At 44.2% G+C, this 13,123-nt stretch overlaps 2 protein-coding genes across 2 annotated transcripts; one reads left to right on the top strand and one right to left on the bottom strand.

The window, feature by feature from the left end:
- Positions 1-1,686: 1,686 nt before the first annotated feature.
- zbtb39 (zinc finger and BTB domain containing 39) lies at positions 1,687-6,112 on the top strand. The gene is made up of 3 exons (XM_080853402.1): positions 1,687-1,785; positions 2,992-4,594; positions 4,939-6,112. Exons 2-3 carry the CDS (start codon positions 3,020-3,022, stop codon positions 5,872-5,874), a joined length of 2,511 nt encoding a protein of 836 aa, XP_080709528.1. The 5' UTR covers positions 1,687-1,785; positions 2,992-3,019; the 3' UTR covers positions 5,875-6,112.
- A 2,721-nt stretch (positions 6,113-8,833) lies between these two features.
- On the bottom strand, positions 8,834-9,931 carry ackr5 (atypical chemokine receptor 5; the record flags this gene model as incomplete). The annotated part of the gene is made up of 1 exon (XM_080854489.1): positions 8,834-9,931. One exon carries the CDS (start codon positions 9,929-9,931, stop codon positions 8,834-8,836), a length of 1,098 nt encoding a protein of 365 aa, XP_080710615.1.
- Between the last annotated feature and the right edge of the window lie 3,192 nt (positions 9,932-13,123).

Below are 13,123 nucleotides of genomic sequence, written 5' to 3'. Positions count from 1 at the left end.
ATAACTCCCTTCCTCTCCAGCACACTCTGGGCCAACATGGACAGTTGGTCCTGGGACCAGTTCGACTTTCTCTTACGTCTCGCCCTCGTTTCGTCCATTATGACAGGAGGACTTAAAGAGCCGTATGGACTGATATTTGAAGTGTTTAAGGGCTGGAAATATGCCGATTACCTAATAGTTTGCAGGGAGCTTTAATTATTACTTCCTTGATTTCATGCAATTTCCGTGTTTTTTTCGGCAATTTCTCTTTCTCTAACGTGCAAAGCGTCATTCACGTTGGATGCACAAACTTGTCATCATGCGTGTGCATTCTGCTAAGTGCACTATCCATAACTATTTAATATGGCTTCATTTGAAGCATAGGTTATTCTCTTATTTTCTGTTGATTTAGTGGGATCCTTAGGGGGATGTTAGGACTGAGTTTTGAATGAGAGCGCCTGTCAGCAACCAATCACCGTACGCACCGCTTCTAAACTCGTGCATGAGAATGGACGTCATCCATAGCAACGGAGTTTTTATCTTAAGCTTAGGAGTTGGTATTATCCTTAGTATGAGTAGGTCTCAGAGCCGTTGTGAATCACTTTTAAGAAATTACTCCTACGTAAAAGGTTTTAGCGCGAGTTAGGAGCACTCCTAGTGGTAAGATAAAAGGCTTTGTGAATACGGCCCCTGGTGTATATAAATGTGACACAAAAAACATCATACCATCATTTTTTGCTTTGTATTTTGTCAAAGGGTTCAATAAACACTTAAATGACAATTCTCTGGCTAACATTGGATGTCAGTCTTTACATTGTTAAATTACAAACACATATAAATGTAAATTATTTTGCCTTTTCAAATATATGTTTGGTACTGTTTTTATTAATTCTTGCTCATTTTCTCACTTTATGTGTAGTATATTACGCATCACTACGTCTATTTGAATATAGATAATATCTTGACAAGTAATAAAACGGAATACATGACCTCTCTCCATACAAATATTAAACAGAAAAGAGGATATTACAGTAATGATTACCTGAGACAACAGCCGTGAAGCTTGCGCGACCAGCAGTCCGAATAAAAGACACATTTCCAAAACTATACAAATTATTTTTAAGAAGTGTAAATCTAACCCGTTACATGACAAATGCCAAAACAAATGCAATAACCCATAATGAGGGATGGGAAAATACACGTCTAGATTTTTTGCGACTGAATCTGTATATGCCCTCTTCTGCATACGTTTTCTAATTAGGCATTTGAGACGATATACAGTGCGCTACAATTGGTGAAAAAAGTTGGTCTTTTATGATGACTATAACTGTAACAGAAGAGATCAGTGGTATCATGATTAGACAGTCTAATCATGATACCACTGATCTCTACATGATACTAGCCTACAAATGAATGTGTTACTCGGTCTGCTGTTCTGATTCAAAACTTTCTATTCCAGTTATCATTTAGCCTAACCATTATGTTTGATATCTTATTGAAATGCTAGTGTCTTAGAAATAAAGTGCAATAGTCGTGAAGAAATACATGTTGGGTACTAGGCGGCAGAGTAGGCTACTTCTGAATGAATGGCAATCAGAAGTCAAAGTCTTTGAAGTGTTACTAAATGAAGGGGCAGGGGCAGTGGAACTGACAAGTCTCGGTCGGTCATCCACTCATCCAGTGGCACAAGCATAGTTTGCTTGTTCCCGCTGCTTCAAAAGTGGGCCGTCTTCATCAACAGCCTGCTGTTGTGGCAACCACGGGGAAAGATAACTGTTGGATATTGATGCTCCTCTAGTTGTATGGGTAAACAGCACCAGTTTGTCTATTTTACAGTTTGGCAAGTTAGCTAGCGGTTGTAGCAATTTTATTAGCTGGCTGGCTAGTTTATTTGCTATGGATGTTAGCTTGCTAGCTAACTGGTTATTCGTAACTTTATTTGAATGACAAATCAGGTCCAATGTAAATATTTCTTGCAAAGTAAAAAATCAACGTTACCTGTCCGTTTATTTGGTAGACAATGGCCATGATTCCTATTGCCATGGAAGCGAATTAGAAGTAAGTTAGTTCAGCTAGCAAACGTTATTCGCCTTTGTTATGTTAGTAATCTTGCTTCCGCTTCCATCCCTTTACTAGCGTACTATAAGGTGGCAAACTGGGGTGCCAATGTACGCTAGCGGCTAACTCAGCCAATCATTATCAGCACGATGTTATCTGGGTCTTGTGGGAGCTAGCTTTACACTCGTCCGGCGAGGCTAAATAGGTAGCTGGGTACCTAATATCTGGTTTATTTATCTGTACCAAAATAATGTAACTGTGATGGCTAACTTAAAAATAAAGTGATGTTATCGCCAGAAATGTAGTCGATTGCATCGGGTTGAAAAGCTTGTCATTCAACAACAATCGAGTACCTAGCCAGCTATCTGGCAAGCTAATGTTTGAGATGCTGCTGGCGTTAGTAAGCTAACTTAAGTTAGCTACAGGGACAGTTGTCTCAATGGTATTTCATGTATAGCATGTTAATATAACGTTATTTAGCGTAATGCAAAACATACGTAGCGTAACAAAGTTATAGCTGAACTGTTAAAGTAATTATGTTAGCTAGTATTGTTCCTTGTCAGTTAGCTAGGTACTTGCTCAACGTGTTGCACCTTACCAGTCAGGAAAGATTTTAATTTAAGCGGGTATTTTTTTACAAAATTGATGCGGACCGGACATAATGGGTGACGAAAGCGTAAGCTATCCTCACCTTTCTTAAAATGAGCTGTGATACATGTTGAAGAAGTGCATGTCTTATTCAGTATCCCCATTTGGCCAGTGTGTGTATCTCCACTTCAAATGTCACTGTAGACAAATATATGAGGATATAAGATTTATTTTGTCACAGTTTAGAGGTAGTTCAGACCAGCTCGTAGAAATTAAAAAATTAAAGGACTGTGTTTGTAGCCTCTATCTATACATTATACTATTTGCATGTGCCTTTATGTTGATTTGATCTCTCTGCTCCAGTAGGACATACCTTTCAGCCAGAGCGGCAGGTATGAGGATCAGACTGCAGGGCTCCAGTCATGCGGAGCGTCTCCTCTCTGAACTCAACCGCTGCCGCCTGTCCCGTCTTCTCTGCGATGTGGTCCTCCAGGTGGGTGGGCGATCCTTTCCAGCCCACCGGGCTGTCCTGGCCTGCTCATGCACACACTTCCACAGTCTTTTCTCTCAAGGCCCACGCTCCAGTCTCTCCCTGGACTTTGTGTCTGCAACCAACTTTGAGAAGGTGCTCACTTTCATCTACACGGGTGAGGTGTTCACGGACCTCATTGATGTGAGGGTGCTGTATGAGCTAGCTGAGAGGCTGGGCGTGAGGGAGCTGGTGCAGGCATGCCATCACACCTTCCCTGACCTGCAGAGCTCTTCCATGGGGCAGTGTAGCAACGACCTGGATCCTGAGGCAGCCTCAGCCAGTGCTATGGCCGCCTCTGTCTGCTCTTCCTCTGCTGCATCCTGCTCTTCGCTCTCCTCCTCGGCTGTCCCCACTCCCGTCACCCCGTCACCGCTCCCTCAGGGCAGGGCCTGCAGGTCGGGCCAACCCCACGTCACGTCCCACTCGTTTTCGCTGTCGCCCAAGGCTGAGGCTACACAGCCACATATCGAGTACAGCCCAGCACCAGACAGCAAGCCTGCCTCAAATGCACACTGCTCACAAGGGACAGAGTGTCCCCCAGTGCTCCCTCTGCAGCTCAAGATGGAAGTAGAAGAAGAGGAGGTAGTAAGGGGATGTATGGAAGAAAGGACACAGAAAGGGAGGAGCGAGATGGAAGACACGCAAGCAGTGGTCAGTGGTGGGACTAAAACGGTAACCGTAACCAGCGTCACTCTGAGCAGAGTTCCGGAGTCCTGCTCCTTCCCGGACTCCTCGGCCCAGCTCGGCAGTGAGACCTGCGCCCCGTCCTCCTCCTGCGGGGAGCCCCTGGACGGCCTGCAGATGGGACCGGTTGAGGGAGATGGAAGGGTGTCCACCATCTTTGAAGAGGAAGAGGCTGAGGAGAGCAGGAGGGCGTTGCAGGCCGGGGAGCAACCAGAGGGGGCGGAGCAATGGAGAGGGCTGGCCGAGGAGATCATTGAGTTGAGTGACGAAGAGGAGCGCTACCTGGAGGAAGAGGAGGATGACGAAGAGGAGGATGAAGATGATCTGGTATTTGTTGAGAATGGCAGTGGGAATGACAGCAGTGGAGCAGTTGATCCAGCCAGAGAGGCAGGCATGGTGGCAGCAGCAAGGTGTAAAGCCTGTGGGCAGGCACTTCCAGCAGACGCCACTGCCATACGGGCCCACGCAGAGACGCACTTGACAGAGGCGGGTGAGTGCCGTGTGTGTGGAACAGCCTTCCCTGAGCACAGCGCCAGCGTCACTCACGCTCTCTCGCATGTGGGCATCCTGTTATTCTCCTGTGACATGTGCCAGCAGCAGTTTTGCAGTCAGTCCAAGATGGTGCGCCACCGACGCCAGGCAGCAGCTCAGTACAGTCTCCCCACACCTGATCAGCTCAATAGTGTCGCCCAGAGCCAAGGAGGAGAAGTGCAGTGTGCTGTGTGCACCAAATCTATTGCCAAAGACTTCAAGGTGAGTGGTCTCAGAAGTCGTCAACATCTTATCAAAAATGATGACATTAACAGGAAACGGCAACAGTTCCCATACCAAAAGGACACAGGCTAATAGTATTAGGAGATGTCCAAAGGTCTTGTTTGTTTGTGCTTTGTAAACACAATAGCAACAATACATTTAATACATTGGTGACTTCTGGGTTCTGGCTAACACTTCACTCACTAGATGGTGCTGTTTGAAAGGTTTTTAGCAACATTGTAGTTGACCGTAGTACGTAATTAGCTCTGTTTGACTGGACACCCTGTTCCTAAGCTGTGTAAAATTGCTCTTATCTTTTTTTTGCCCTTTTCTCTGTCCCATAGGCTGTACGAGAGCACCTACTGACTCATGTGTGTGTCCAGTCTTTGCGCTGCGCTGTGTGCCAGCTGCCTAAGCCCTCTCTCTGTGCCCTGCTGTGGCACGCCCTCACCCACCTCAATCTGGCTGCCTTCTCCTGCCCGGTGTGTGCCTGTGGCTTCCTGGAGCGCCCCCTGCTGGACAGGCACATGGTACTGCATGCCGATGTCTCTGTGCTGGCCAGAGGAGCAGGGCCAGACGGCACTAACGGCCTGGACGAGGACTACCGCTGCTTCCTGTGCCCGCAGACCTTCAGCTCGGCCGCTGCTTTCCACAGCCACTTAAGCGCCCACGCTGGGGCAGACCCACAGTTAGGAAGCCAGGGCTGGACTGGTGTGAAGAAGCGCAAACACGACACGGGACTGGACTTCTCATCCTGCTCGTCCTCCTCCCCACTAGACGGTGGTGGAGGCAGTGGTCTGGGCAAACTCAACTTGGGCTTTGGGCTGGGTTTGGGTCTCCAGGACAAGGTGCTCCAGGGAGGGTTGGCCTGCTTCCCAGGCGGCGGGCTGCTCTCTAACAGCAACGATGGCTCTGGTGGTGCGATGGGTGGGCCTCCAAAGCAGAAGTGGTACCGCTGCCGTTACTGCGGGAAGCGCTTCGCCCACTCGGGCGAGTTTACGTACCACCTGCGCATCCACACCGGGGAGAAGCCCTACCAGTGCAAGGTGTGCCTCCGCTACTTCCGCGGACGCTCCACCATGATCTGCCACCTGAAGACCCACTCGGGCGCGCTCATGTACCGCTGCACCGTCTGCGGCCTCTACTTCTCCACGCTCAAGCTGGTCTCCTCACACATGGAGCTGCACAAGGACCACCTGCCACCGGACTTCAACATCGAGCAGACCTTCATGTATAACGACCACTCCAAAGAGCCCCTGTCCAACTTGGATGTCCCCTGAGTTTGTCCACCCCTCAGCCCCACTGCCTTTTATTTCTTCCTCCTCAACTTTTGTCTTCGCCAGGGGACCGTAGCTCTGTGGACAGGGGAATGTATTTAACTGCCTGTTGGTATAACCAGTGTGCTTTTTCTATGTGAAATCTGAGATGGTGTAGCAGACGACTTTTAGTTTTTACAGAAAACTAAATGCAGCCTTTTTAAGTGGTGCATAACAGGTTTTTAAAACACTGCCCGTTACTTTGCGTAATGGTCGTTATCCCAAGCAATGTCATTGTGATGTTTTGTTGACTGCTGTATGTCTTGAGAGTTTGAAATGAAACTGTATTACCTTGACACCGTGAAATGGGTAGTGGCATGGCTCCTTGATGGCAGCACATGCATTGTGTAGGTGGCAATTCCTGGAGTGCTGTCAAGTAAATGGTGATCACCTCAGATTTGATTTGCTCTCTCGGGCCTATGCCATGGAAGACACAACAAGCTTTTTTTATTAACATTAAAGGTGCAGTATGTAGTTTTTGTTGTCAGACTTCCAAAATGCTTTGAGACTTACACAAATGTCATCATTTTGAGGACATGGTATGACCACAGTGTTGCACAGTTTAGTTTTAATAGACAATTTTTTGTGCAACGAATTTTATTAGTTGTCTAGTATCAAAGATGTATACAGTGGTAACAAAAATATGAAGTAAACAAAGCCATTTAAAAAAACCTCTGCATTCTAAATATCTTAAAATGTTGCTAATCATACTGCTAATCAGTATTTCAAAATGGTACTACTGTGTCTGGTTTAGAAAGAATTTTTGTCTTTGACATCAAGAAACTACATATCTCGCATTCAAGCTATTGCAGTTCCGAGCAATACAAAAAGCCTTGTTCTGCACACTGACCAGGTGAGGTGTTTTTACCTGTAACTGTTAAGTGTCTTTACTGAAAATAATTCCTCTTTCAAAACTCAATTGTGTTATTTTTATATTAGAGCTGTTGTCACATAGATATATACATATATAACCTTATGTGTAATATTTTGTTTCCGTGTATAATACATCAGTTTATTGCCGTGTTCTAATAGGTGACGTAAACCTGATCCTCATGAACACTTAAATATCGAGAACTCCTCTTCCAAGAGACATATCAGTGGTACGGCCAATATAGTAGTTGGTGAAAAGAATCAATGCTGGTACGAAGCTGTGTCATGTGAAACAGAGGTTCCAGTCTGGGTTCTGTGCCGTTCGTCTAAGTATAAGAAAATACATACATCTGGATCAGCTGTATATGCCATGTCATCCTAGATCATGTTTATATTTAGATCATGTTATAGACATCTTAAGGACTGACCAACAGACAATGCAAACCTTAAGTGTTGTCTATGATGATCATTCCACAGCCCTTGTTTTCATTGTGCCTCATCTCGTGTTTTTGTTCACTCATACGTTTATTTATTTTATTTATACTGTTCTTATGATCTAATAATGTTTTGTTAATGACAGGTAGCACCATGAACAATACACAGACTGCCTTTCGAAACATTCTTATGCTTTGTTTTTCCAAGTGAAATAATATACTGAAGGAACATGTCATGTTGAAAATATGGTCATTAGAGTATTAAATGGTTCAGTGCAAAGCAAACCGAATATGTGTACTGCTTTTTAAGCGAATACGAAATATCCTCCAGTGTATGTTATGTATTAAGAATGTACATTACCGGTTTAAATGGGCTTGTCTTAAGGTCCATAGCAGCAGCTTCTGTTGAAGGGGGCACTATTTGAACTTAAAGGTTTAAACATTCAGAAGACCACCATAGTTGACTTTTATTTTCTCTCAGTTCACATTCAGGACCCCCATTGTATGCAAATCAATGTCAGTGAGAACTGGTCAAGGAAATCCATTTGAGCTGATGAACAGAGGCAGTAGGCCCTTATACATGTGTCAATTTAGCTCGGCCAAATCACGTTTAATCCGGTAAAAGCTCGTAATTCGCTACTCATGAAGACGATTTGATAAATTGGGTGGGTTAAATTGACACATGTATATGGGCCTATTGAGACAAATTCTTGCCTTTGTTTGGTATACAGAACAATGATGACTGAGGGCTAGGGGTTATAGTTTGTAGCTTATAGTTTTATAACTGATCGCACATTGATACAAACATTTGAGATACCTAAAGGTTATGCACAGAATCCTTACAGAAAATCTACAAAATTACAATGACATTTTATGTTTGCACTCACAGACAAAGGAGCCCTCCACATCAGTCACAATATTTTCCCTGACTATGCAGAGTGATGATTAATACCATGCGTTTAAAATTAAACTAATTATTTTGCTAAATGGTTTAAACATTAATTTATACAGTGAATGTTAAGAAATTAAGTTAGGATACTAGGCTGGCAGTCTTTTTCAGCAGGCCACATACAGTAAAGTAGTACTGAAAATGCTAAAGACATAAGGCTACCAGAAGAAGTGCTTTTTATTGAGAGTCATGTAGTTGCATTGAATGATGTAGTCATATACAGTTTTAGTGGACTTTAACAACAAAATATGTACAAATAATGCAACACATGAAAAAGTAATTCACTTTTGAGAGGCTGGTACTATGGATAGGAGCAATGCAGAAAAGTATTTGTAACTTAGTTTCAAAAACATCTAGCATCATTTGTGTCTATATATATGTTCAATTCATAGCCTGTCATGGTTCTCCTTCACACAGGTAAGAACTTGTCAGATAGAATAGGTGTCACCAGTTAGGTAAATTAACTCCTCCCCAGCTTTCAGGAAGTTCCCCCCTTTCTTTCTAAGAAGTTCTTGTGGGAAATAACATTTGTGAGGGAGTGAAAAGGAAATTAATCTTTCCTCTCTTCACTTTGGTCTCTGTGTTCCTCCCTACCCCCATCAGGTTGTGACAGAATCTTAAGACAACACTTCTCAGAATCTCTCTGGAGTCTTAGTACGGCTGTCACGTCCTAGAAGCCCGCGTCGGACTGGCTGGTGCTGGCATTGCTGAGCTTGCGTTGATTCCCCGCCTTTGTCGCTGTCGTGCCGTCAGCTGTGTTAGCATTGGCCTGGGCCTCTGGTGCGGGTAAGTGCTGTACCACTGCGTTGATCAGGTTGGTGCGGAAGCTCTTGCTGAGGAAATTGTAAAGGATGGGGTTGGCCACACAGTGGAGGAACGACAGGCACTGCACAATGTCGTAGGAGAAGTAGAGCACCTTGACCGTGTCGCAGGAGAAGTGGTGAACACTCAGGTCGTCCACCATCATTAGGAGGCACACAAAGTGGTAGGGCAGCCAACACAGCACGAACACCAGCGAGTACACGTGCACCAGCCACACGTCCCGCCTGCCCTGCACGTCGGGGGCCGAGCGCACCGCCCGCGCTATCAGCACGTTACAGCTGATGATGACGATGCTGGGGCCTAAGAACTGAAAGATGAGTGCGATGAGTGTAATGCTAACGAACCAGTGGGTCTCGTTGTACTCGAGCATCAGGTAGCAGCCGGGCTCGTCCCACTCCAGCAGGTCAATGTGTGCGTTCTCTATCAGGGACAGCACCAGCGCGAGCAGCCACACCCCGGCACACAGCAGCCACCGGCGGCGGCGGTCTCGTGGGAAAAGGGGCTGAGCCGTAGGCCGGGCCAGTGCCAGGTAGCGCTCTAGGGTCATGAGGGCCAGGAAGAAGGAGCTGCTGTAGAAGTTGAGCATGAAGACCAGGTGTGTGACGCGGCAGAGGAAGCGACCCCAGATCCATACCTTGTCCATGGTGAACTCGAGCATGAAGAAGGGCCATATCACTACAACCATCAGGTCAGACAGGCTGACATTGATGACACAGAAGAGCACGCCACTGGCTGTGTGGCGCCGGCGCCAGTTGACCCACAGCACCAAGACATTCTCGACCAGGCCCACCATGAAGGTAAACAAGGACATGAGGAAGAGGGCGATGCGTCTGTTGTCATGGTCCAGACTGATGTTGCAGTCATAGATGAACCAGGGTGTGTTGTTGGCGTAGTCATATGTTGTATGATTGTGGAAGTCATCTGCGGAAAGATCCTCTAAGGTCATGATCTCTTTAGGTGTAGCTGTTCAGAATGAAACCTGCAAGATCAGTGATTGGTGTTAGAGAAAGAAATGGAATTCAGTTGCAATCAATTCATGTTATTAAGTACAGCAACTGGGTTCAAATTAAAAACGTGTCACCCTTGATAAACTTTTTTCCTGCTCAGCGCATGATAGGCAACAACTGCACATGACCACATAGCCACTGCACCTATTAATCATTTGGTGATGTACACAATAAATACAGTCTAAGGGATCAAGTGAGCATGATAAGTTGCCCTTGATTCTAAGCTGTCACTATTGGCTCTTTGATATGTTATAATTTTTAATGCATTTGTCAGAATAACAATATTATATCAGATTTCAAATTATTTTGATCAGATATAAAATCAGATTTTTTCAAAAAATATTTGTTATTGTGAAAATATGTGTATTAATGTGTAGTATTTGTTATTTAAATTGTATCACTTTGGCAAGAGCTTACTGTGTGTTTTGCTGTAATAAGCTATGTGAAGAGATTTTGTGAAGTTAGGTAAGCCAGGCCACCTAACTTGAGCTGTGAATATACCTCACATATTGTGATATTATGTGTTATTTCTAGGACTGTGCAAATATCTCATGATATGACTTAACATCTCTAGACCAATTTTATATCTCCAAAATTACTGTTTGAAAATGGTATCTGATTAAATATCTTAATGTATGTAACTGATCACCTCGGGATTGCAAATGTAGTCTATGTGGTTTGGTTTTACTTAAAATGGCTCACCTTACACTTTTGCCACATAAACCTATGCATAACATTCTCGAATACTTAAGTGAGTTAAATAACCTAATTCCTTCTTTGGACAGCGGTAACAATGTGCTAACTATTCATTTCCACATCACATTGCAAAAGATCTTGGGTCAATGCTAAGACTGCTCAGGGATTACAAGTTTATGAACAGCCTGTAACTTTCTTCTGACCTCCAACTACTCAGCACTGCTGGTGGAAAACACCATCAAGACCTCAACAGATGAAGACAAACACAAGCAGAGAAGAGCCACGCTTTGTATCCAGCCTATACAGTTCCTAGTTGATGTTCAACAGATGCTTGAAAGAGGCGGCTGCAGTGGTGTAGTCCAGGGTATACGCAGGTATACGGAGTATACCCACATATTTTTTAGTCAGCATTGAGTATACCCACTTCTCAAAACAGGGTGTTTATCCTGTGCTCTATGGGCTGTTTCCAATTTTTTTTTTTTAATTAAGAGTATACCCACTTCTCCAGGGACTACTACACCACTGGGCGGCTGTAAGTGTTCCCTTACCTTGCTGTGAGGCATCTGTGCAACGACGAGATGAGCTGAGCTGAGCTGAGAGACACTTCCCTCTGAGAAAACTGTAAGTAATCCTGGGCGATCTGTACTGATGGGAAAATTGTGATGTCCAGAGTTTTTCTGTAGTAACTAGGGTAGCAACTAAAAGCTCTGAAGTGTTAAAGCTTTCCCTCCCTCTCTCTTTTTTCTTGCCCTCTCTGTCCCTGTTGGCTAGGTTTAAACGAACAGGACATCCTCTTGACAAAGGGGGTGTTATGGTTCTCAACAGGAAAGAGGGAGACAGCAAAGTGGGTTTATGTTGGTGAGGATTCAACATTGGGGAGACAAGGCGAGATGTTAATGTTATTAGAGAATGGCGTACCCAACATCAGAATTACTGAATTTACTGATCATACTATGGGCAAAAATCAAAGTGAAGATTTCTCCTTGCAAGTTGTTTAATCAAATGTTATGTATAAAATATAGACATAAAATAAACTTAGAAATGTAGTTATTTACCATGTAAGTCAATAACATCAAATGGACACCCCCCTGGATGTACTAGAATCCCTGGATAATTCATTGTGTGACAACTATGGAGGCACACCTTACCATGGAATTTTGTTTCATCTTCTCAAGAGTCCCACATTCTAGGAAAAACATATAGGGTGGTCTGTTACTGATATGCTAAAAAAAAAAACAGCCCCCACACGCAGGACAATACCAGGAAATACCCCAAAAGTAAGGTCATGTTCTCTTCAGGTGTATTTGTTGTTCAGAATGAAACCTGCCAGATCAGTGATTGGTGTTAGAGAAAGAAATGGAATTCAGTTGCAATCAATTCATGTTATTATGTACAGCAACTGGGTTCAAATTAAAAACTTGTCACCCTTGATAAACTGTAACAGTAGTGAAACAGCTTTTTTCCTGCTCAGCGCATGACAGGCAACAACTGCACATGTCCACATAGCCACTGCATCTATTAATCATAGCAACTACCATGGAATTTTGTTTCATCTTCTCGAGAGTCCCACATTCTAGGAAAAACATATAGGTGGTCTGGTACTGACTGAAAAAAAAACAGCCCCCACACGCAGGACAATACCAGGAAATACCCCAAAAGTCATAGTGCCAGAGTGGACAGCAGGCACCGTGGGGGAAGTTAGGAAGCCTGATGAATATGTGGACTAGGAAGGAAGGCAACCTCTTAACCCAAACTCCTGTCCCATTTTATTTGTTCGAGGTACTGCCCATGGTTATGAGTGCCCAGGGCTGATTTACTGAATTCCATGAACAATTAGGAATCAAGTGACATTCACCCCAGCCAAGTGGGTATGTCGGAAAGAAGACAATAACAACTCCACAAGTGTGGTGTATGTTGTCACGGCATGCATGGTCATTCAAAGAAATGCAAATGCAATTTGTTAGTTAGCTATTAAAAGGGTTATGAGTAATATCATTCATATAACATTTGTTGTGTGAGACTTTGTGACTCACTTCACAATACACCTTTATCTGCAACTCAAAATCCTCTGACAGAATTATAATGTAACCTCAAACTTTGGGTAAACACACACTGGGAGAAAACCCACATTACCCTTTTTTTTGTACCCATTGTACTTAACAGTGTCCTGAAGTGGCTTCCAGATATGCAACCTCTGCAGTGTCTACCACTGTCATCATGTGGGACCCCAGTAACCGTGTCCTTCTTGCCGTACACATCATTTGTGTTGGCTGCGTTTCAAATTGACTGCAGATAAATGTGAGGACAGGACGCCATGTTCCAGCCCCTTACAATTGGTGTGTTGCTCGTCAGCACTTTCAGAAGTTACTGAGGTCCGAGGTTCTCCTTGTATCCTCTTTTTCTTTGTCTCTCCTCATCCTGCGTGTTTCCCTTAG

This window comes from Sprattus sprattus (assembly GCF_963457725.1).
Source record: "Sprattus sprattus genome assembly, chromosome: 16".
Taxonomy (NCBI): Eukaryota; Metazoa; Chordata; class Actinopteri; order Clupeiformes; family Clupeidae; genus Sprattus; species Sprattus sprattus.
This window is presented reverse-complemented; position numbering and strand designations above follow the sequence as displayed.